At 40.2% G+C, this 24,075-nt stretch overlaps 2 protein-coding genes across 4 annotated transcripts; one reads left to right on the top strand and one right to left on the bottom strand.

Moving 5' to 3' along the window:
- The first annotated feature begins 1,429 nt into the window (after positions 1 to 1,429).
- Positions 1,430 to 22,435, top strand: cers5 (ceramide synthase 5). Of its 3 annotated transcripts, XR_015845835.1 has the most exons (11): positions 1,430 to 1,697; positions 14,769 to 14,874; positions 14,951 to 15,081; positions 15,288 to 15,345; positions 15,531 to 15,581; positions 15,878 to 15,970; positions 17,630 to 17,758; positions 17,838 to 17,944; positions 20,392 to 20,548; positions 20,826 to 20,963; positions 21,475 to 21,623. XR_015845835.1 is itself a non-coding variant. In XM_088309532.1 (10 exons), the coding sequence occupies exons 1-10, from the start codon at positions 1,525 to 1,527 to the stop codon at positions 21,640 to 21,642; spliced, it is 1,173 nt and encodes a 390-aa protein (XP_088165658.1). In that variant the 5' UTR covers positions 1,430 to 1,524; the 3' UTR covers positions 21,643 to 22,435. The 3 variants fall into 3 exon arrangements, 2 of the variants coding, with proteins under 2 accessions (XP_088165658.1, XP_088165659.1); XM_088309532.1 differs by lacking the exon at positions 20,826 to 20,963 and having other exon boundaries at positions 21,475 to 22,435; XM_088309533.1 differs by lacking the exons at positions 17,630 to 17,758; positions 20,826 to 20,963 and having other exon boundaries at positions 21,475 to 22,435.
- On the bottom strand, positions 22,200 to 23,738 carry cox14 (cytochrome c oxidase assembly factor COX14). Its single transcript, XM_088309534.1, has 2 exons — positions 23,603 to 23,738; positions 22,200 to 22,654 (listed from the first exon to the last, which is right to left on the bottom strand). The coding sequence occupies exon 2, from the start codon at positions 22,641 to 22,643 to the stop codon at positions 22,467 to 22,469; it is 177 nt and encodes a 58-aa protein (XP_088165660.1). The 5' UTR covers positions 22,644 to 22,654; positions 23,603 to 23,738; the 3' UTR covers positions 22,200 to 22,466.
- Between the last annotated feature and the right edge of the window lie 337 nt (positions 23,739 to 24,075).

Genomic DNA, 24,075 nt, shown 5'->3' with positions numbered 1-24,075 from the left:
AACATGCATGTTAGTTTGATTAAAGACTCTAAATTACATGAAAGTGAGAGTGAACGGCTGTTTTTCTGTTTCTTGTAATTGACTGGTGACCAGTCCAATACAAAAGGGTGTACCCGGTTTCTCTCACCAAAGGTCAGCTTGGGATTGATTCCACACATGCGTGTTAGCTTTATTGAAGAATATAACAGTGAATGTGAGTGTGGATGGTTGTTTGTCTATATGTGCCCTGTGATTGGCAGGAAACCAGTCCAGGAGTACCCCCCACTTCTCTCATTTGATGTTCATAAGAATATACTCCATGAATGCATGTTAGCTTCATTAAAACTCAAAATTGTCCAGGTGTTATTTTTTGGTTGAGCAGCATATCCACCTCTGACCTTAATGAGGACAAGCGTTTTAGAAAAGTTTGAGTCTGAAGCGCATGTGTAACTAAAGGCGGGATGGGGTGGCCTGGACGCCTTCCTGAGTATCCCCAAGTCTCAGAAGAAGCAGTGTTACATAACCACTTTAGTTTAGAACTGAATTCGCTCCTTAAGAATCCTTTGCATAGTTTTTGAGTCAACTGCCTAGCAAGATATCTAATTATAATCTCTGCATGCAGACGGCTAAATGACCAACTAAACTTAGACGGATCTGCAGCTGCATCATCTTTCCTATACAGATTGGATCGAGATATGACTCCACCGTGTTGCTCGTGAACTGTCATTTTCATGTTTGAAAAAACAAAAAACAAAACTGACAACATTGAGGTAAGGCTTTTAGGACGTTTCAGGTGAAAAATGCAAAAGCGAGTCTTGACTTGTCAAGGTTTGTCATTTCTGCAGTTTTATTTTCTTTTAGCTGCAAGACAACCAGTGGCCACTTGGCTGTGATGTCGTGCCACAAATAGGAGCGCATCCTTCTCGTCATTTAAAACCAGGTTTGCAATTTGAGACTTTCATACATATCATTTTATATGCGTCTATCATGTACAACATGTTGTTTTGACGATGTGTGTTGAAATAAATAACAATAATAAATCCCAGGAGGAGGTTTTGAGGGATTCGAATTGCACTTCCTCAATTCTGTTTCTCATCTTTCGGGTAGCGATCTGTTAAGTTCTGTGAACACACCGAAAATGGCGTTTTCTTCACCTTCAAAATAAATCATCTATGTTTAGCAGCGTCGCTTTAATGTCAGAATTATCTCTACTCGCGTCAGACACGTGATGTGACTCGAGTCTTGTAGTAATTTTATGAGCAAATATTGATGTGTCTACAGTGATGGAGAAACAATGTATTTATCGAAATGCAGAATCTTAAATTCCACACCGACAAATGGGCCATTCCAGTTTTATTTTATAAAACCTATCCGGAAAAAGCACCCCCTCCGTCAGGTAGGCGAACTTGTCATCCTCACGCACTGTCGGAGGAGGTGCTGAGGTAGATATCGGCGCCTTGAACACATGTTTTGAAGCTTTTTTTCCTCTTTCAACAAATTTACATTTCTCTCTTTCGTCTTGGTTTGCAGCGACGCGGGGGGACAATGGCTGCCCTTTCAGCCTGGTTCTGGAATGAGAGGTTCTGGCTGCCGCACAACGTAACTTGGGCTGACCTCGCCGACCGGGCTCCCGGGGTGGAGTATCCTAAAGCCGGACACTTGTTGGCCGCCCTCCCGCTGGCTGTGGGGATGTTCGCCGTCAGGATGCTCTTCGAGAGGTTCGTACTGGACGGTAACTGGGCATGAAATGGCGGTCTCGTCAATTGGATAACAGTTATCCAGTTGAAGGTGCTGTTGTTAGTTAGTTAAACTCCGAACTGTCACAAAACTTCTTATAATGTAGTCCTTTATATGCCATTTGTTGCCACGTGCCCCACGAGACTAATATCTCTCACATGAAGCAGAACTATTTCATGACATTTTAGCTATACAACCCCAAATGACAGCAAAGGTTATCCATTTCATGGCCCTGCTTTTGGACCATGCCCGCTTTAATGAAAGTAAGCCCAAATATGAGGCAAAACCACCCTCTACAGGTGTTTTTTTCCGACTGTGTGTGTGCGCGCGCGCGCGCACGAGAGAGAGGGAGGGGTTAATTGTCGCCCCGCCCCTTTAATCCCAATATCCGGATTTGCATCCTTGTACCCCTCAATTGTGCTTTTAGGGTGTTCCGATTCTCCAAAGGGCTCTATCGCCAACCCCCCATTTCTCGCCCTGGTTCCACACTTCAGCTGAGCCCCTATCAACAGCCACGACCCCTCAGCCATAACATATTGCGGAGTTGACCAAAACTGCAGGAAACTGACGATGTTCAGTGGAATTCCTTTGTCTGTGCCAAAAAAAATCTTTTCAAGAATCTGAAATGATGACATAAATACATACATAATTTGTGTTTGTAGAATTTCATCAATGTCTTAAAGCAATGTACATAGTTTTATTCACTTGCGCATATTGTTCTAGTGTGTTTGCCGTACTCAGCAACTTTCTGCGCATGCGCCAGAGATCGTGCAGGGACCATAAATGGTGGAGCCATAGCTGCCATCAACTGGAAGCCCAAGCCCCAGTTTTTACTTTACTACTACTTTACTTCTTGTTTTAATATCATTTTAAGCAGCAAAATTGCCAAAACAACAACCGGTGCTGCCATGTTTGATGACGTTGTAGCGTAAACCAATGACGCAATACACACAATCCCATTTCTGCAATTTTCGTAATCCTGTAACCTACACTTTCGAACACTAGAAGCCCTTCTACTACGTGTACACTTCAACGAGGACAATCGGGTGTAGTGTGGGCATTGGGCCGAAGTTTTGAAATTTGTAGAATTGGGACAGTGTGTGTTCCATCATTGATATGCGCTACTGTGGTGGAGAGAGATGCGTCATCAAACATGGAGGCACTGGTAGTTGTTTTGGCAATTTTGCTGCTTAATATTGTATTAAAACTGCCGTAAAGTAAAAACTCGGGCCCAGGCTCCCAATTGATGGCAACAATGCCTCCACGCCTAGATTTGCGAAGCACTACTATTTAAAGCCCCCGCAGGATTTGTGGCGCATGTGCAAAAGATCTTTAAGTATGGCAACCACAGTGGGACTAAATACGTTAAAAATAATATTTCATGTTTAGTATCTTTATACTGTGAGATTATATTCATAATTTAACAATTATTAATGCTTCAAAGAATAAACCAATTACAAAATTCTTAAAATAATTATATAACACTTTCCTTGATGAGCTGTCAACCAGTTCAGGGTGTAAAAGTCACAATGCCCATCACCCTGAAAACACCTTTGCTACTGGCAAACATGGCTCTGCCAGCATCATGGTCTGAAGCTGCTTTTCTTTAGCAGGGACAGTGAGATGGTTAACATTGATGGGAAGATGGATGGATCCACATGCAGGGCCATTTTCAAAGGAAACCTTTTGAGTGTGCAAAAAATAAATAAAAAATAAACAAAAACTGGGACAGAGGTTTAGCTTCCAAAAGGCCAATGATCCTAAACATACAGCAAAATCTACAATGGAATGTTTCAAAACTTAACATATCCAGGTATTAAAATGGCCACGTCAAAGTCCAGACCTAAACCTATGTGCAAAACTGACAGAGAATGGCCTCAAAAGACTTACCGGTCTAAGCAAACAGTGCTTCTGCTAAGTGTGAATAATTTTGCATGCCCCACTTTTCAGTTTTTTTTCTAAATATGTTTAAATGAATTTCATTCCATTTCACGATTTTATGTTTGTTGTTCACAAAATACAAAAAAAATTCTGATTGCCAAACGTAACTATACAAAAGTTATTTGTTTTGTATCCATTTTTCTTTGTTTGTATTTTAAGGGTAGTTTTTGTTTCCTGGAGCAGTTGTGTGTTAAAGGTGGCGATGCCATTATGTGATGAAATGGCATTCAACCAACAACAACGTCACCGCCACCACGTTTGCCAGCACAGTAGACGTGCCCTGGAGGCATTTATTTTAGTTTTAAACTAATGTGGAAATGAAGTTCCTGGGCTTTCTCTGGTTCATTCATGTGACTTATTGCTTCTTGTAGTAATTATGTGTAGTGATTTTATTGCCGTGTGGTCTGGCCTGACCTTCTCATTTCACAATGACGATAAGGCCTTAATCTGATTTACTGTAGAGCACAGATTCAAGGGGACATAAAGGAGGAGAGCTATTCATGCAGATTGTTTTACGGGATGGCGTATAGGTGAACAACCTTTAACGACAGAGGCAGCATTTGATGTTTGTACTGTACTGGCGTCATTTGGTTTGAGAGGAATTGTCCTTGTTTTAGTTGGCTGCACTCATGTTTCACTTTAGGCTATTTTTAAATTCATGCTCAAATCTCACATTTATCCATTTTCTGTAGCAGTGGTCAGAAACCTTGTGCTCATGAGCCACATTTGATTTTGAAAATGGACTGGTAGGCCATTTGTAGATGGGTGGGGGGAAATGTCTCTAAATTATTGCCGTCAAGTGATTACATATTTTAAGTAATCGCAAAAAAATTATGCAATAAATTTCGAATAATTAATTCATTTTTGAACTCCCATTTTTTGTGCCGGTTGGAACAGATATTTACTTAATAATATTCTCTTTGATCCTTGAATATAATCTAAACGCAGTAATTTTTACAGGCATTTTTGTTTCTACAATTCTCAAAACTTAGTGCATTTTGTTCTGCCCACAAGCACCAAATTCTCGCAGTGATGGTTTGCAAGGCTCACTGATAACTTCAGCAGGGCGTTTTGTTCTGAGATGATGTGCTAAAGATGTACACCTAATATGGTATTATATTTTAATTGGCTTTGCAAAGTATGCAAATTATTGTTGAAATAAATAAAACTGAGTCAACTGAGTTAAAATATTTGACTGCAATAATTAAAAAAAAAAAATCTCCAGAGTTAACGCTTTAATTCTTGTATTATTTTTCTCCTTTCTGACTTTCAACAAAGGCGGACACTCTTTTTCTCTGTGTGTTCCTTTACTTATCTCCTTTTAACTATCAACCGTGCCTTTCGCTGCATTTCACTCCGAAATCTAAACATCATAGAATTGACAGAGCTGCCAACTGTGTTTCTTACGGAAATCACTGAACGCTACCATGCTATGCCAAAAAAAAGATAATAATCATAAGTCATCAAACAGGTTGGACAAAATTGTTTGTAGATATTTGTGATGTTTGACTGTCAACGCCTACGATGACATAATACTCACTGATCATTTATGCCTGTGGAAGCTAACGTTAGCAGAAAAAATTGTGCAATAATGCTCAAACAAAAATTGTGTGCTAAGTGCTAACAACAATTTCATTCATCGTAGAATTGTCACAGCAATGGCCAGACAATGGACCACAATGCAGTTGTAAAGGTTTGAGAGCAGTCGTTCAGTATTTATTTCAGAAAGTTGGCGCAAGTAAACAATAAAGGCGAACTCAAAACAATGATGACAAAATGTCAGCATGACAACAAAAAAAAAACTAAACACAAGACTACACATAATACAAGTGTTGGACTGAGCCACAAGGGAAGAAAGTACCAATGGACGAGAACAAAGAGCTACCTATACAAAACAAAACAGAAAATCCCCAAAATACCTGGAAGACAAACAAAAAAACAAAACACAAAACACTTGCAAAGCAGTACTCTGGCACCCTCCTCCTTTTTCTTCTTCTTTTAGTCTGCTTCACTTCCACTACCACGATGACGACCACCACCGTACTGCGAACATGAGCATTCAGTTTGCCTTCTCTCGATCTTTAAAACGTTATAGTTGAAGAAAAACAATGTGCAGAACGATGAGGTTCCCGGCATTGTGAAAGTAGCCTGAATGCACCATTTTGCTTGTCCAGTAAGCGCATGTGATTTTGTCGTCCCTGAGCGTGCTTTAAGATGTTTGATGACAACCTAGTTGGAGTTTACTGTAAACCTAAACACACAACAAAAATTATTTTATATATATATATATATAGTTAATCATTAAAGTATAATAATGCCATTAACGATAAAAATACTACAGAGCTATCACTTACACTGCCTACAGTCACAGATCAATTGCTCATGAAACGGTCAAACTATGTGTTGTTGCCCGACTAACACTGCCAACAGTATAACCACAACAAAATATTTTGAGCCTTATTAATATAAAAAATGACTGAAATATATACTTTTTTTCTTTGCGGAGCAATTTTGCAAATCTACTGTCCGCTGAGGAGCAGAATTAGGACCTCGAAGCAGACATGTGAATCTTTCCAAAAATAGTAGCAACAGTGAGCAGGGCTAGACGCAAAAGACATGGAAAAAAAATTGACATTCTGACTAGTAGAAAGCTGGGTATGTACTGATGTGTCTTGAGTAACACTGTAAGACATCAGGTCTATATGACAGAATAAAGGTGACATAATCAAAGGACAAAAGCATAAAAGGACCAAAGCAACTGTGTTGTAACTGATACTTCAAGGAACAACTAGTCACAACGCAACAACTTCATTTTAGGTCTGTCTGTCTGTCTATCTTTCTACCTGTCTTATCTGTCTGTCTTTCTGTCTGTTTACACCTGTATCTTTGTATGTATGAATATACCAGTGTTTCTCAAATAGTGGGGTGACCCTACCTTGGGGGGGGGGGATGCGTGTGACCCTGGGAAATGTTTTTCCCTGTCGTACTATAAGAATGTGAAATTGCACATCCACTCCAGTAGTTGTCAGTAGCACATTTCTTTGTTCATTGTGCGCAGCGATTATTAACTCGACGGTGTAGGTTTGTTTTGCAACGGAAATGCTATTATTTATAGTTGCGGCGGAGAGTGGGTGGTGGGGTGGAGGCGCAAATTGCACAAATCGTCAAACACTGGTATATACAGATGTATGTATGTGTGAATCCTGTTGTGAATGTGATCCTTGTTCAGCCAGCAAGTTTTGGGAGCAGCGAGGACTTGACTGTGTGATCTCTCTCCCCCACATTAAAAATAATCCACATTTTTATTAATGTACCAGTAATCTGATTCCCTTTTTTTCTGCAACAGTAATGGAATATAGTTACAGTTTTTTTTTATATCCCGAATAACGCCGGTTGATGTATTTCCTTAACCCCCCTCTCCCAATCATCGCTTTGCTTCTGGCAACAACTTGACACAGGAGTAGCCAGGCTGTTGAGCGTGGGTAGGCCGAGGCGCTCCCTCTAAGCCGAGTCACCTGATGGGTGGTTTTGAAGCTGCGAGGTGTGCATGAGTGGGCCAGACTCAAAAGTATGTAGTGGTCCATTGTCTGCAAGTGAAACTGGATGCCACTGTGAATAATATTGACGCCATATGTTAAACATCCTCTTTGCTGGCCTGTGCAAAATTGTCAGTTGCGTCCTTCCTTCCCTGACCTCCTTTTTAAAAATTTTTTTTTTTACAGAGGGACACTTGGATGCGATTAACACTTATATAATTGGTTTGTATGTTAAAATGACATCAGAACTAAAATGCACACCCGCCCTAAAGACTCTGTGATGATTTATGGGGTTTTTTATTATCAGATTTATAACAAATTGGCACACCCCCTTTTGGAGCTCAGCCTGTTATATTTTTCCAGGTTCAACGGTCTACGTCACAGCAGGGAGGCAAGCAAGGTAATACTTCTTGATTTGTCAGATGTGTTGCCTAAAACGGTCAACGATCGCCACTAAAATGCAAATGCACTTTACTACTCTTGTCCACGTCAACCTGTGAAAGTATAAAAGCGTTCTGCACTATAGTTTGGATTAATTGACATCAAACGTGAGCTCACAAAATCAAAAATACCGTGCCGATCTCTTCTTCACTTACACAGGCTGAACCGGACTAGAGCATGAATGCGCACACAAACCACGACTGGTTATATTTCGGACATTTTGTTGCGCTTAAGTCGCGTCAACTCTCAGGAGGCAGAAGGGACTGGAAGCGACTGGCAGAGGGCAGCAGGTGGGCATGGATATTAACCCACCTTCCCGCCCCTGCTAACAGTAGGATAACGGCACAGCCAATAGCAACAATTAGCTTCAGGCCATTAAAACAAAAGGCGTCATCACAACAAAATTAATACCTTACTATCCATCTTGCGTCTTCATGTCACGTGATTGCCTCCCAAGCAGTCGCGTGTGTTGTCCGACACGCTTGCAGCCACCAGCTTTTCAGATAAAGACCTCATCGCGGAGCACCATGTGCTTTTAGTCGGTGCTGCTTTGGGAGGATTCAATGTTCTTCGAACAAAAAGTTCCAGCGAGGAAGCTGACTCCACAGCCAAGTGTGGCCGCATTGGAATGCTACATAGAGAGTTGTATGTGTAGCCCAGAGCTGTTGGATTCCAAAGAATAAAACGACGTGTTGTATTTGCGTACCAGTCGAAAAACTGGTGCCAATCCTCATCCAGATAAATGTGCATGTCTACTCATTCCCACTTCAGTCTTTGTAAATATCCCGACCGGTGCTTTCATGCCGTGCGGCCTCAATGTAATCAGCAAAGAACCAGTGTGCCATGTCCTCTCAGTATAATCTATTTACCTCTCCTCGCTCCCACAGTTCCTCATTTTCATTTAAATCAGGAATAATCAGGTTGATCCTTTTGATATGTTAATGTGCTCAACGGTATGGGATGTCTGCCTGAATTTTGGTGCCAATTGATCACCGTTTTTGGACGTTATAAGCAATGAAAGTGCAATGATTTCCAATGGCGAGTTTGTAATCGGTCCCTTCAATGACTCTGCAGAAATATGGAGAGAGAGGAGGGGGGTGTGGCCATATTCCTCATTAAAAGTAGGCATTTTTCAAGTCATCACTTATATCCTAATTTTTCCAAAACTAATAGATAAAAAGGAAATGATAAAATCATAACTAATTTCAGTTTCTGGATCCCCCCCAAAAATTGTGACCTCTTGTCTTAAGTCTAGACTTATCATGATTCCTGTCTGCTGAAGACCGTAGACTGGAAACTCCTCCTTGATAGAAGGGGTTCTCAAAATGTTGGTGTCTACAGACCTTTACATGAGAGACTTTTTCCCAAGGACCAAGTGCACGTTAAAAATGCCAGGGGTGGTTTTATTATTGACTCTCAACTAACATTATATAGCATCATTTTATGTGTCAAATGTTGTCCACTTGGCATCCATTGTAGCCTGATCGTCCTGGAAGGGGGATTCCCCCATCTGTGGTCCCTTCTCAAGGTTTCTAACTTTTCTCCAAATGGTGTTTTGAATTTTTCCTTGCCTCTGGTGGTTAAGATCAGGGAATGTCGATTGTTGTTACGTAAAGCCCTTTGAGACTGTCTGTGGTTAAAGGGCTATACAAATAAAATTGACTTGACTTGACTTATTTAGTCAATACTTTATATTATTTTTGGCAGGCAGTACCTCTTATGTCCAAATATGGTAACTTTAATATTTTTTCACAAATTAATACTTGGCAAGGAAAGGAAACTTTATGTAGCGCATATCATACACAAGGTTGTTAAACTATTTAAAGGTAACGCTTGAAGGCAAAATATCATTTTTAAAGGTAAAGGAATTTTAAGACATTTAAAATAACTGAAGAATTGATAAAAAGTAGAGAAGAAAATAGTTTACAAAAATACTAATGGAACATACAGTGCAACATGAAGTCAATTTGCAGACGAACTTCATCAGCCAGCATTGCGCATAAATTGGTGGCAGTGCAGCCTTTTATTACGTGTTTAGGAAACACAGGGGGTTTCGCTCCATGGCCAGAAATGACGCCCACCGGATCTAGCTACTAGCACCATCATTCGTTGCCAGCGATGGTGGGAGTTTTTCTTCAAACATATAACAGAGACGAGGTTCGCACTGTAGCGATGGCTATATTTAGTCCATATATGTGTGCATGTAGTCACTTCTTCCTTTTGCTCATTAAACTCAAGTCAAGATGCTTATTTCTGCTGTACTATATATTATATCCTCTATATTTGCGCTTACACAGCCGCGTACCGCTACACGCACTCATTTCCCTAGTTCCTCTCACAGCGTGATTTCCATATTCCAACCGCAAATGGGTTATGCATATTCAGCATGAGGGCGGCCTCAGATAATTTTTAAATAGCTTGAAGGTCAGCAGTAAAAATTGATAAAGAAACCACGTCGCATTTAATGCTGCAGGGCTCAAAGTGTGGGGAAGAAGTGGCTTAACGTCCGGAAAATACAGCACCTTAGTTCTGTTTTGGTTTAGTTGAAGGAAATGTTTTTCATTTAGTTATTAATTTGTTTTGGACAGTGACACAGCAGAATCATTTAACTGTTGTCGGTTGGAGACATCGATACATATTGCTACGTATCATCTGCATAGCCAATATGGCAAGCATTCTGAAGTATTTGACGCTAGGGTAGCATAAACAGGCTGAATAAAAGTGGTCCAATGACTGACTCTTGAGGGACACCACACAGACGTGTAGTAGACTTGTTCTAATACAGTAGCACAAGTACAAACTCTATCAAACATATGTCTTCTTTACTTGAAACAGCTTGCTGTTATCGCAACAAAGTAGCCTACCGAGTGTGACTGTCGCTGTGGTCCGTCAAAGAAAAGCGTGTCAGTGTGTGCAAGCAAAGACGAATGACCGCTAACGTTTTTTTTCTGAATGACCGTAGGCATGTTCGTGTTTTGTTGTCCCGGTGTGTGCAACGATGTGTGCGGTGCATGCGTCCTGCGTGTTGAAGAGGTGGTGGATAGGTTGCATTGCAATTTTTTTTGAAAGACAGATTACATGTACAATAGGAACTGATGTCAGAAATTTTGAACGCGTCTGACAGACCACACGCTAACAATTTCGTCCTGTCTCGTCTCGTCAACGATAATTCATGTTCGTCACGTCATGTTTTTGTCATCAAAGAGCCACGCTTAGCTCATCGTCTCGTTGTCATGAAAGAAAGGGGCGTTAACAAACGTTTCATCATCGTCATCGTTGTCGAAAACAACACTGCCGACAACACAGCTCGCTCAGCACGACAAAAAATCAGCATATAAAATGTTCAAATGTGTTTTAAAGTTTGTCTTAAAACTGTTTACCTTAACTAGAGTTCCTCGTTGCACACCTAAAGACTGACGCTAACTTTTTAGCAGTGTGCTTGGCAGTTAATATATATTAACTCTTGATGGCGTTTGTGGCCAACGCTGACATTTTTTATATGACGTCAATCATTGCGCATTGTGGATTACCGGTGATAGTCTTAGTGAGTAGGACGGCTCAGTTTGTCTGTCCTTCCCATACTGATGCCCATTTTGGGGGTGGTGGACGGAGGACAAGAAGTTTTTTAAAACGGATGGATTAATCAAGGTCAGAAGTGGGTTTTCGCCCGCCTGATTAAGTACCGCGTGCATAGAATTAAAATATCTGCACTTGAAGCAGAATGAATTCTTGTGATGTACGGTCTCTCTTTCGCTCTCTTGCTCTTTCTGTACAGCGAGCTTCTGAGGAGGGCTCCCCCAGGGCAGTTTTGACAAAAATATATTTGACTCTTCGCCAGAGTGGGGAACTCCATTCACCATTCCAACTTGACATTGCTGAACGAGGAGCGCGCACCCTGGCTTCAAACTGACTAAAATAAAATTTCCTCGTCAGCTGAGAAATTCCTGTTTCTTTTTTTCCTATAAGTGCTCAGGATCATTTGGCTATCCATTTTTCACAAAACCGAAACTAAAAAAAAAAGAGGAATATTGGAACTAAACAGTGATGTCAACCACAGTTGTCGTTGATGTTATCGTTAACTCGCAAGGTGACTAACCATGTTTTGAACAATGCATATTCAACGGCCACAAAGTCTTTAAAATAATATGCTATCGTGACCCCCGTGAGGATGAGTAGTTTGGATAATGGATGGATGCTTTAATAGCAATTTGTTTGTTCAAAAGTGCCATTGTATCGGTTACTTGGTATCGTGTGACCTCAAAGTTGACTGCCTGTACTGGTATCGGTCTGAATAAAAAGTGGTATCGAATATCTCCACTAGTGATATAAGATACAATACCAACTTGAATGATTTGGTGTTAGGTGACTCAAGCTTGGTGGTGTTTTGTTTATTTGCAGCAAAAAATGATTGGTTCTGGAGATTCATCCTTAAGCAAAAGCTCTGTGACGGCGGGAGGCAGTTTAGATCTGAAAAATAGCTTTGGGAAGCTATTTTGATGCCATGCAAAGTAATTCAAGCAGACGCTCTAAAAAAGGCACCAGTTCAATGTAGGGCTGGGCGATATGACCTCAAATCAATATGGCGAGAAATTGAGGAATTTTACCTCGATAACGATAAATGCACGATAAATGCCTTGCCTTGATAAAAAAACCTTGCTTCTCACTTTGAACTTTCAGCACAGCATGGTTGTGTTGTGGGTGGTGAAAAAGCTTCTGGATTTGAATTGCCAGCTACGACAGCGACTCTGTTTTCTTTCTCGAGCAGACTGATGGAGTCACGTGACTAGAGGCGCTGTTGCGGTCTTAAAGGATAATGAACATTGCCGCAGACAAAAAAGGCTTCTCTTGTTTTTTTTAAACACCGAATTTACCGACATGGGCAAAATGATTTCGGTCATTATAATAAATTTCGGTAACGGTAAATTTTCGGTCTATCGCCCAGCCCTAGTTCAATGTATACAAGAATTACCAAGATGGTCATTTTAGTGGAATCATTTTCAGGAGCCTGTTGGATGGCAACCAGATTCAGTTGCGCTCAACACTGCATAAGACACTGTGTCCTTTTTTTTTGTTCCAAAAGCTGTGATTTATCCCTGTTGGAGACGTATGGCTTTTTGTGTCAAACCCCAGATTGAATACAACTAGTCTGTAATACTGACCACTTGATTGGCTTTGAGTACATTTGCTCATGACAAGGAACGGCCATGTTTAGATGAAAATGTGTACGATACTCGTTTGACGTTGCAGGCAAAAAAGTCCTGCACTCATTAGAGTGCTTCGGTCCTCGCTCCACTCCCCCAAAAGCTTAAATGAATGTCAGTGCAGTGCGGTTGATGAACTCTAGGCTAAAACTATTGCCTTTTATGTCTAAGCTCCTACCAACAAAAGTAAAGACACCTTAAGTAAAAATGTTAAAAAATTTATTCAAGTGTTAACATTTTTGGTTTAGTCATTAAGAACTGTGTGTTCAGTCATTTTGAGGACGCAATAAATTTACCATTACACTTCTTTACATTACCTACAGTGTCAGTTTTAAAGTATTTTCCCATGAAAAGATATATGGTAATCAAATATACACATGAGGGCTTTACTAGTGTTTGTAAGATACTGTACATGCTCCAGGTACTCCGTAACAGTTATGTGTGGGTCCATGTATCTTAGCTTACCTTTCGCTACTCTATTCTAAACGTGGAAAACCGAGAGGTTGTTAATCTGGCTGCCGGAGACAATAAAGAGCGGGGAAGACGAGAAGTGTGAATGCGATTACGTCAGATGAAGGGCATGGTTGTTCTTCCAGCCTTTATTTTCCCCTACCCTCTCTCCCCCACCTCCGTTGTTGCGCAACACATGTACATCTAACCAAAAGAAAAACTGTTGTCTGAGAATAGCAGACATTTGTCAGCCCCATGATGTGAGCTAGTGAGCACATGCCCTGATTAAAAGGCATCTGAATTTTTTCTTCAGCATGGTGAAGAACCTGCATAGATGTTTAACAGAGGAATTTTGCTCAAGGGTAAACTCAGTCCTAGTTGCTCACATTTACCGTACTGTGAAATGCGCCCGAGAATCCTATTGTTGTGCAATGGATGCAACAAGTTGTGTTTCTGTGTCGCGGCTTTAGGACCAGAATTCTGTCATAAACAGATGTGCACATAATTTAGACACTTCCATCAAAAGGATATATGAAATTCTGAACATCCACCTTTTCTGTACACCCCGGTTAGGAGGTCGGTCATAGTAGTACGCACTCATAGAAAAGTATCACTTCCGTGTCCCGATGGAACTTTATAAATAGAATGAGAACAAAACATTCTACGTTGTGTTCACATACGGTAGAATACATTGGATTATGAAAGGATTGAAAGCCGTCCTTGTCAAATGTCACACTGATTAGTCTTAACACCTCTTGGTGGGAACACAACCCTGATAATTTGCATGAACTGAACCGACCTGAATTGTACCGTTTGGTGTAAATCTGGTTTATGTTACCCTTTTTAAAATATTTGCTTTTTTTGTTGTCGTATTGAGGCTTGTCCAGTACAAGTGTATTTTTTTCTACTTGGAGTTAAAATACGGAGGTGATACGGGTGAACTGGTGCAAATTTGAAAGCAAAAGGCTTCAAACAGGTGCCAGCATGACTAGTATAGCTGGCCTATGTTTATTTAACCGTGCTTTGCATGGAATTCAAGTTCTTAATCAGCGGATGCTGAGCTTCTCAGCCAACCTCTTTTTGTATGAATGGGCATCTTTACACTGAAAAGAATGACAGGTTCTTTGGATGTCACAAGGTAGAAACCGCAGGAATGCCTTTTCTTCCACTTCCTCTATTGTGTCGCTAATAATTGACTGGGGTCTTTTTGCTCTATTCAACTGTGATATTCAAAATATGTCTTATAATGATATCAGTCAGTTTTCCTTAGCTGGAATGTAGACCAGAGGTGGGCTATTCATTTTCCAAAGTGGCCACATTAGAAACTGGAACGCATATATGACACTAATGAAGACAAGCGTTTTAGAAAATGGATGCATGTATGTTCTCGCTACCCAAGTTTTTGTTTTCAGATAAAACAAATAAAGGAATCCTCAAAGGTGAAGATTCATGTTTTTTTTAACACCTCTGACCCTTACCACAGATTTGTTGCCAGTGTGTGTGCGAGGAGTCTCCACATTCAACCTGATGTTGAACGAAGAGCTCAGCCCAATGCAGTGCTGGAGAAAGTATTTTTGTCCATTACAAAGGTCTCTTTATTATCACTTTTCCAAATGATGTTGGTCATACTTGATGTACTTCATGTGCCTGTGTTTTCCTTGTCAGAATCCAGACTCGCGCCATCTGGACGGCTTATCCAAGCAGCTGGACTGGGAAGTGCGCAAGGTGCAGCGCTGGTTCAGACAACGCAGGAACCAAGACAAACCCAGCACACACGTCAAGTTCTGCGAGAGCATGTAAGGCTACGGAGTATGCTCAAACTGCCATGTTGATGTGTGTTTGCCTCCATCTTGGTTAAGAAAGCGATAATCTTGGGCGGGCGGCTGTTTATCTCTAGGCTTGGAGTAAATGGAAAATAAATTCTGATTTTTGTGAGCCGTGTTTGTTTAAATGTGATTGGAACCGCTGTAATCAGAATCATTTTCTGGATTGTCCATTTCAGGTGGAGGTTAACATTTTATTTTTGCATATTTACCTATGGCTTCCAGTTTCTCTGGCAGGTGAGCACATCACATGGATCTAGCGCAGGAAACGTGTAATTAAAATATTACTGCATTAGATTTATATAGTAGCAAGGGGTCATAGTTTTGCTTTTGATATGTTCTATATTTTTAGTCTGCATTGTATCATTTAACATGAGAAGATGCTAGCTGAATTTTTCAATGCTCTCTTTTTCATTATTTAGACCCCTTGGATGTGGGATACACGCCACTGCTGGTATGGTTACCCTTATCAGGTATATCATAAAACATATATGCCTACATAATTCAACATTAAACTGGGTTACTTAAAAGTGGCTCAGAATCTTCACCCGGCCTAGATGATCACCGTATGGGCGGAAGAATTGTGTGGGAGTCCCTCTGTTACATAAAAGTGTAGATGTGACGAACAGCTTGCTCATAGACACATTTTTATAAGTAGTCACATAGCAAAAGATTACCATGATATTAATATTCAGTCTCTCTAAGTGTGTACTGTATTAATGTTAATAAGCGATATTAATAAATGAAATTTCCTTTTTTGTCACCAAAGGTGTTGACGCCTGCTCTTTACCACTACTACGTGATCGAGCTGGCCTTCTACTGGTCACTCATGTTCTCCCAATTCACTGACATAAGAAGAAAGGTGAGACGTTATGCGTGTGTGCGTGTTTTGAAACAACTTGAAACACACTAAGAATCTCAGTTGAGTTCATCCTTGAATGTCACATGTTTTTGTTTTTGACAAGTAGGACAGCAGGGTGCAGGTTGTGCCAGTCACTCATAACCACTCACATGCGTGTGTGTGGGGGTGTGTTTGTGTGTGTGTGTTGGCATTTGTGTAGCACAAGGGCGCCCACTCATGTGACTGTGCAGGCATTAATGACTAAATGAATCAAATTCCACAAGGCAGCAGCAGTCTCAGAGCGGCTTGGCACAGTGACACAAACACATGGGCAAACGTTTTCAACAAGAGATGAGACAACAACCGCAGTCATTTGCTCACAAAATGCTGGTCAATACCAATTCTGAATGAGAAAATGTAAGCCTCACTTCCTCTCACCAAGGGAAAAAAAATATTTTGTACCCTTCCAATTTTTGGTAATCAGCAACAGAACTTGGGTTGCTTTAAACCAAAAAGACAAATTTCTGATCATAATGCAATGAAAAATAGCTTTTAGTTAAAATATGTCAAGCACAACAGTGACTGATGCTAATACTGTTTCTGTGACCTCAATTATGCCTTCCACAAACGACTATTTTGCAAATAGACTAATCACCAGCAGTTGTCGCGATTAGTTATCCGACTAAGCGATCAAGTGTAAATCGCGGCATTTTGCATCAGTAAGTCGCTGCTCCTCTCCAACCATCATTAGCTTGCAACTTGAATTCTCAAAGGTCCATGCAAATTGATAATAAAACACAATTAAGATGGTAGTACATTCAAGTTTGATTAAACTTTACAGATTTTACTAACATTCCTGACATTTTTATATATGTGGGAACAACTGCAATTGCAGTCGATACTGTAGCCTTGAATTATTTTTTGCCGTGAATATTTAGTATTATAAAATGTCACCGAAAATTATACAATATCCTGAGTTGCACTAATACTATGAAACTATCTCTAAATGCAAAAATATTTGAAATACATTTTGCTAGTGAAAACTAAAATAAACATTTATTTATTGAGTTTAAATTTAAACTTTATCCAAAATGTTTTGTTTTCCTTCACTGTTTTGCACAATATAAAAATAGTAAATTGGCCTACACAATCAAAATATGACATTCATCCTTTGTTTGTCTTATTTGACTTGATTTATGACCGGTTCCTTCCATCTGGATATTCAGAGGTAATATTAAGAAAAGTAGAAGCAAACCCCACACAAATGCTGTTTAGAAAATTAAAGTCCCTGTAAAGTGAAAATGAAAAAAAGGAACACACTAACAAAGAAGAGTGCTGTTAACAACCCTGCCAAATGTAAATGATTTTCTTTTTACCTCGCTCTTCCACTCTTTGAGACGTGCAAACACTCACGGCGAACGACAAGCCACTCTAAAGCGGCCACGCTGGCGGATTATCTGGATGGAAGATGCATTTTTTGGGGTGTAGTCATCGCTAGCTAGTAAATTTTGCTGGATAACCAAATGCAGTTGAAACGCTTGAATTGGAAGCTACATCCAGTAGTTCCCAGTCTTGGTATGTTTGCAGCAATTACCTTCAAATATGTATACGGTGTTCGGAGACAAATATCTCAGAATTCACTTTGCAACCTCTTTAATATCCTCTTTGACTTTAATGCAGGACTTTCTGGCCATGTTTGTTCATCACTTGGTGACGATCGGCCTGATCAGCTTTTCGTATGCCAACAACATGGTGCGGGTGGGCACGCTGGTGATGTGTGTGCACGACGCTTCTGACTTCCTACTCGAGGTTACAGAGATATAAAGGCAGCTGGATGGAAGGAATGAGACGACAAAGCTTTAATGTTGACTTTTTTTTTTGTCATCAGGCAGCCAAACTGGCGAACTACGCCAAGTATCAGCGTCTGTGCGACCTCCTCTTCATCACATTCAGTTTGACGTTCTTTGTCACGCGGCTCGTCATATTTCCAATCTGGTGAGTCTGACAGTGGTTGGCTTTAACTTTTGTGTTTTATCCGAAACACTAACAGCAGACTAACAGCATGGTGAAATACTGGTTTGCATGTTTGCCCCCAACCTTCTTGCATGTTCTCCCTGTGCTTGTGTGGTTTTTCGGGTACTCTGGCTTTCTTCTACATTCATAGATTAAATAACATCCACTCACACAGCGCAAGCTGGCTTCATTCACATGGGTTAGACCTGTTGCTACAAACGCAGCAACTGAGGATTTCATTCTAGGCGTGACCAACCAATTTCCACTCAATGCAAGCGTTACACTAACGTGCAAGTTTGGTTATTCTTGGTTTGAGTGGTGATGCTTGGAGACTGGAGGGATGGAGGGATGACATCACAACTTCCCTGCTAAATCATTGAAATGTCAGGGGGAAACACAAGCACACACATATGTCATCATCCCTAGACGGGTCTGGTCTAGTACCATAGCCCCAACATGGAGGCTGATGGTCATCGTTAGGAAATGGATGACCCTGTCCACTGTAACATGATCGTTGGTATTCAGTGTCAGTGTTCTTGCTCATAGGAGAAATGTATACTTGTAATAGGGGCAGGAGGCGGGCTCTGATGACAATCTCCTGTCTATCAATTTGAGCTAAAATAGATAACCTCATCATATTGTTTCTTTCAGCATCCAAGCTGGAATTAACATCGATATAATACCGGGATGGGTAACGTAAACGCTGGAGGCGGCCACAATTTTTCATCAGTGTCCCTAGGGTGCCACATAGTACCACAGACTTCCTAACAAGATGTTGGCCTATGACAAAAATGCAATTTTAAATATGGAAAGAATTTGTCCATATATGCAAAATATATGCTTTTAATATATTTTAATAATTATTAATTAATTTTACATTATTCAATTAATGTATTGAATATCCACTATGCCAACACAACAACAAAAAATTTGAAGCCGACAATAAAATAACCACATACTTTTCCAGTGCAAAAGGCTCTCTTACATAAAAATGACCATTGAAGGACAACACAAAACTGCTGAAAAAGAAAGCAACATTAAGTGCAAGAGCTCATTATGTATTTTTTTCTCAAAAATTTTATATTATTGAGGTACTATGTTTGTCTTGCTTATCATTGCAAATCTGCAACAAATTATTTAGACTAGTCACATTGTACTATAGTGACAACCAAGCCATCTCTGCCATCTCGTGGCCAATGGTGATATTACAACATAAAAACTACGATCGACCCCGGCGTATTTGCAGTGTGGCACCCGCGGATTCGCAAAAATATATCTTGTGGATTTTTTTAATGTGATTTTATTTCCATTTACCCTCATTTTTGGGTGGAAAAGGTGTATTGATTTGTTATCTGTGATTTATTGAGAATATTGTTGCATTGTAATATTGTGGATGTTGCATGTCTGTCTGGACTGTACACCAGTGGCGGCCATGCATTTCACACGTAGGCCTTCAATGAAGTCCTACTTCGTCCTACTCGAAATGAATCGCCGTCATAATACCATAATTTATGGCACCACGGCTGGACAAATAATACACAGTAACACACTTACACTGTACTGACTGAGTGTTGGACGACCTAGCTTCTCTTGAAATGTCCGTCTTGAAAATGGCCTCGCAATTAAATCCGCACTTTTCCCTCTTTCAGCCATTGTGGTTTAAAAAAGCAAGAATATATTTTAGATCTTCAAAGGGTTGCTAGTTACAACTTTCGGGTGTGTTGATTTTGCACAGCGTTGCCCCCTCACAAGTGAGTATCCAATCACAAAATGTGTTCATCACCTTCAGCACAAGGCCAGCGAGAAGGCTCACTGTAACCAATTAGTGATCTGATTGGCTATCGCAACTGTCTATCAACTCTGAAAGCTCATTGGCTTTGACAGAACAGATGCCTGCACAATTGAATCTGAAGGTAGTGCGTGCTAGCCTATATTGTGAAATCTGCCTAGCAACACGAGCTAGCTGAATTCTGATTGGATAAAAACTCTCACCTAAAAATACAACTCTAGTATATATGACACACACGTGATCATATCAAGAATACGATCATGATTTCTTGATTATTTTAGGCCAGCAGGGAAGTTGACCGCCCACCACTCTATATATGCATGTATTTTTGTAAATGTGTGAGAGTGCGTGTGTGTGTGTGTGCGTGGGCGTGAGTGTGTGTGTGTGTATGGAGATATATATGTATACGTGTATATATGTAGAGTGAACCCGATGTATGTAAATGCATGAGCCCACTTTGTACGTGTACCCTATAGATTATATTTAGATCCTTTCCAACAAACTAAGCTTGTCTCTCAGTGTAGTTATCTTTACAACATATTTCCTTGTCACCAATTACTTTCCTACTAACCTGGGCTAAATGTCACATTCGCCGACAACCTGTTCGTTATGGTCAAGCTCATTATGCCATGCGTCCCAGGGTCCTGAACTCCGCCATGTTTGAGAGCTGGCTCATCGTGGGTCCGTTCCCGTCGTGGTGGCTCTTCAATGTGCTGTTGCTGGTGCTGCAGGTTCTGCATGTCATCTGGTCGTACCTTATTGCGCGCATCGCCATCAAAGCTGTCTTGAGGGGCAAGGTGGGTCAAAAGTAGGGGTCCTCAACCACAAAAATCATAAGTAATGTCTCATCCTTATTCAGAGAGCATACTTAGATTCCTCATATTGATGTACTTTACCAGAGTATTTATTTTCTGGCCACTTTTTACATAGTTGAATCAGTACTTCTACTTTTTCCAGTCTTTTCTTTGCGTTGCTTACTATACATTGAAGTAGCTGGACATCTACACGCTCCTCAAAAAATTCTATTTTGTGTCTGTATATTTATTCCTCTGCCATCTTGTGTCATCTCCGCAGAGGCTGTTTGATTCTTCTCCCTGTGGGCTGATAGACTCCATCTTTCTTTCTGTTTTTGTGCTTTGACTGGTCTTTTTCTTCTTCGCTTCTCTGTGTCCTCTCACCATGCCTTAGACGATTTTACACTTCTTTCTCGCTGTAAGTCTTACTGTAGTTACTAAATCTGTGTTGTTTTCGTTTTTTTTCTTTTCTATTACACGCACCCACCAAAACTAATTTTTGGGGATTCATCCAAATGAGCCCCAATTTCAAACAAGTATAATTGACAAATGGGTGACACTAAATTGTGTTAGGGAGAAAAAAATATTGTTCTGTAGCACTCCCTGGAAAGTTAGAAATAAATTTTCATGTTGCCTGTTAAACATGGCCACCCAAAAGTATTAAGGACCCATGCCGAAAATTGAACAAGCAATCAATTGTTTGGAAGCAGCCATTTCAGATGAACTCCTACAATGGGATTGGCCCCAATTGGAAGCAGGCATCCTACACAGACAATCAACACTAAATTGCTAGACTTATTCTTGCCTTTGCCATCTGATACCGGCTGAGCATGACATCCAAGTTCATTAATCATTTCAAGAAAGTCACGATTAATAAAGGGGGATAGAACACCAATTGCAGCTTTGATTTGTCCCTTTCCTCTCCCAAGGTGTGCAATGACGTGCGCAGTGACGTGGAGAGCAGCTCTGATGACGAGTCAGCAGCTGCATCGGACCAAACCAGGACCACGATGACGACGCATGTGCCAAAAGTGCAAAACGGCATCAATGGACACTGCGCTGCCGCCAGAAGTCGACCGCACGCTACACCCACGTGACCTTGTCTGAATTGTCTTACGACCGGAATTGTTTTTTCTTTTAACAGTAAGATGAACTCCATGAATGGATCACGCTGTATCGCATCCTGACGTGTGCATTTTTGACCCGTTGAGGAACAAAAACACCCCCACTGTACTGACTTTAATGTGTATCTTTTTACTATGAGAATATGAATGGATTTATCACTGCCTCTGAAGAAGTGGTTCCCAAACTGTTTAAGGATTGGGTGGCCTCTACGTATAACTCGTTTCTACATAAAGTGCACATTTGCTTACCCAGCAGTCCAACTACTGAATGGCCACAAATGATTATCTTGTATAAGCACAATACAAATCATTTGAGGCTGCAAATGTGTATTTTTTTTCCATGCAAACATGCAGTATCTATAATGTGGCTACAATATAGGGTATGGGAAATAACCCCATGTCATGTATATACAGAAATAAGGATTTCTCTATTTACTAACTATTGTACTTGTGCAATTTGGGCCTGTTTAGTTGTACACAAAGCTGTGACAGTATTCTGTTGTATGAATGACACCAGGTGGATCCACAGGTTAATTTTAACCATTGCCATCTATTGGAAGAGCATTTCATTATTCCGTCTCTGGCATAGCGAGATAAACGGAAATACATTTTTAGTAAATAATTTTCCAACCATTTAAGTGAGCATGGTGGTTGGGGATCACTGCATAAAAGAGAAAAAGTCTTCACACAAGTTAAGTTATAATCCCTTGTTGAACGATGCTTTAACCAACTGCTGTGTTCAAAACCATTAAATCAAACAAATGTCCTATGTTTTTTTTTGGGTGGGGGATGATGCATCAGTCTTTCATCATCTCCAGATCCTGGTTTTCGGCGGCCATTTTCAGCTCCTTTTGCCTCTGCATGTAGCGGTAGCCCCGCATGGTGCACAAGTAGCCACCGTAGAGGGTCAGCAGCATCATGGAAGCCGAAAAGGCCCGGTACCCCACGTCAGCAAAACGCTTTCCAGTAACCATGGTGATGGCCTCTTTTTTAAAGGAGAAAATGCAGATCTTCAGTTCACAAACTTCCATTGAAATGAACTCAAAATCAAAGTTTATTGCACAAAACAGCTTAACAAAGCACCAGCCAAATGTATTTATTATTGCTCCTCACAGGAGATGGGAAGCAATTGTCTAGAGATGACATTAGCAAAGAACTACATTTGTCTAAAAATCATGGGTGCAGGACTGGGGCACCCATGATCTAAATTCGCTTTAAACTGTTTGTTGCACCAAGTTGACACCAGATGACGCTACAGAAATACTAAATAGCGAGTAGGTGAGTTTTCAGAACAGAATATAGTCCTACTAAAGAATTTCAAGAGGCGATTTTAGGAATGTTGGCAAGCGAATTCAAACTACTACAAAAATTAAATTAATAAAATATTAATGTTATAGAAATGCATTCCTTACTTTTGCAGTAAATTTAAGTTCAAATAGAGATTGGTACCCAGAACGTTACAAATTGTTTACATTTACACTATTGTACAAAATAAAAATTTGATAGTCACGTTTGGTTTTAAACTGTCATGCTCAAGCAGTTATGTGTTCAATAAATAATCCTTAATGGTTGAAGGGCTTGATTTGATTTCATGTACGCGTGTATACATTACAATTTTTTTATTCTAAAAACATTTATCAATTAAGACTTATTTTTGTTACCCTGATCTGCTTTAGATCGACATTCGAGCCAAAGAACTTAACACAAATTTTGTTTCTATGGCTAGTCACTAAATGTTCAATCGTACAATGCAAGTAGTAATTTAATAGCCCCCGATCTTATTTTAGGGAGGAAGCTCACTATTTGGGTTACTGTCATAAGTACGAGTAAACCAATGTGTCAATGCAAAAGCGTGACGTTCTTTTCATTAAATTAAACAACAAGCAAACAAGTTGTGTCATCCGTGATCTTAGAATGCTCCTAATTTCCTTACTTGGATTTCCTTCAAAACAAGGTAAATAGTCCGTATATGGTCCTCAATGTCAGCGCGGTTAGCCGAAATGCTACCACAACAGCTCGTAAGGGGGTAAGGAAGCCAGCCGAGAGTGTAGCCTTTTTCTACGCTTCACTTCATCTATAGGTAAAGCACACAGCGCCATCTAACGTATTTTATACTGTACTGCATACACTCATTTTCATTTAAATTGATGACATTTAAATAAAAGACACGTCACATATACAATACAAGGAGTGAATATTGCAGACACAGATTGCATTTTAATATTTGAATATTCGTAATCACAACAGTGTTTCCTACGACTCTACCCACATGGATGGAATGTTTTCATTAAACGATGACGCATTGAATACATTTGATTTGATATAAATTTTGTAGCTATTTCTCACATTTCCCTTTCAATAAAAAGTCGTGAAAATATGCTTATAAATAGATTGAAATTAGCATTG

This window comes from Idiotropiscis lumnitzeri, chromosome 11 (genome assembly GCF_059441095.1).
Source record: "Idiotropiscis lumnitzeri isolate Australia: NSW breed Sydney's pygmy pipehorse chromosome 11, RoL_Ilum_1.0, whole genome shotgun sequence".
In the NCBI taxonomy this organism is placed as follows: domain Eukaryota; kingdom Metazoa; phylum Chordata; class Actinopteri; order Syngnathiformes; family Syngnathidae; genus Idiotropiscis; species Idiotropiscis lumnitzeri.
This window is presented reverse-complemented; position numbering and strand designations above follow the sequence as displayed.

Excerpts from the sequence above, each read along its gene's own strand:
- cox14 (XM_088309534.1), bottom strand. The coding sequence starts at position 22,643 with ATGGTTACTGGAAAGCGTTTTGCTGACGTGGGGTACCGGGCCTTTTCG.
- cers5 (XM_088309532.1), top strand. The coding sequence starts at position 1,525 with ATGGCTGCCCTTTCAGCCTGGTTCTGGAATGAGAGGTTCTGGCTGCCG. Across the intron at positions 14,875-14,950 it reads TATTTTTGTCCATTACAAAG|AATCCAGACTCGCGCCATCT; the intron begins GTCTCTTTATTA and ends TTTCCTTGTCAG. Across the intron at positions 15,582-15,877 it reads GGTATGGTTACCCTTATCAG|GTGTTGACGCCTGCTCTTTA; the intron begins GTATATCATAAA and ends TTGTCACCAAAG.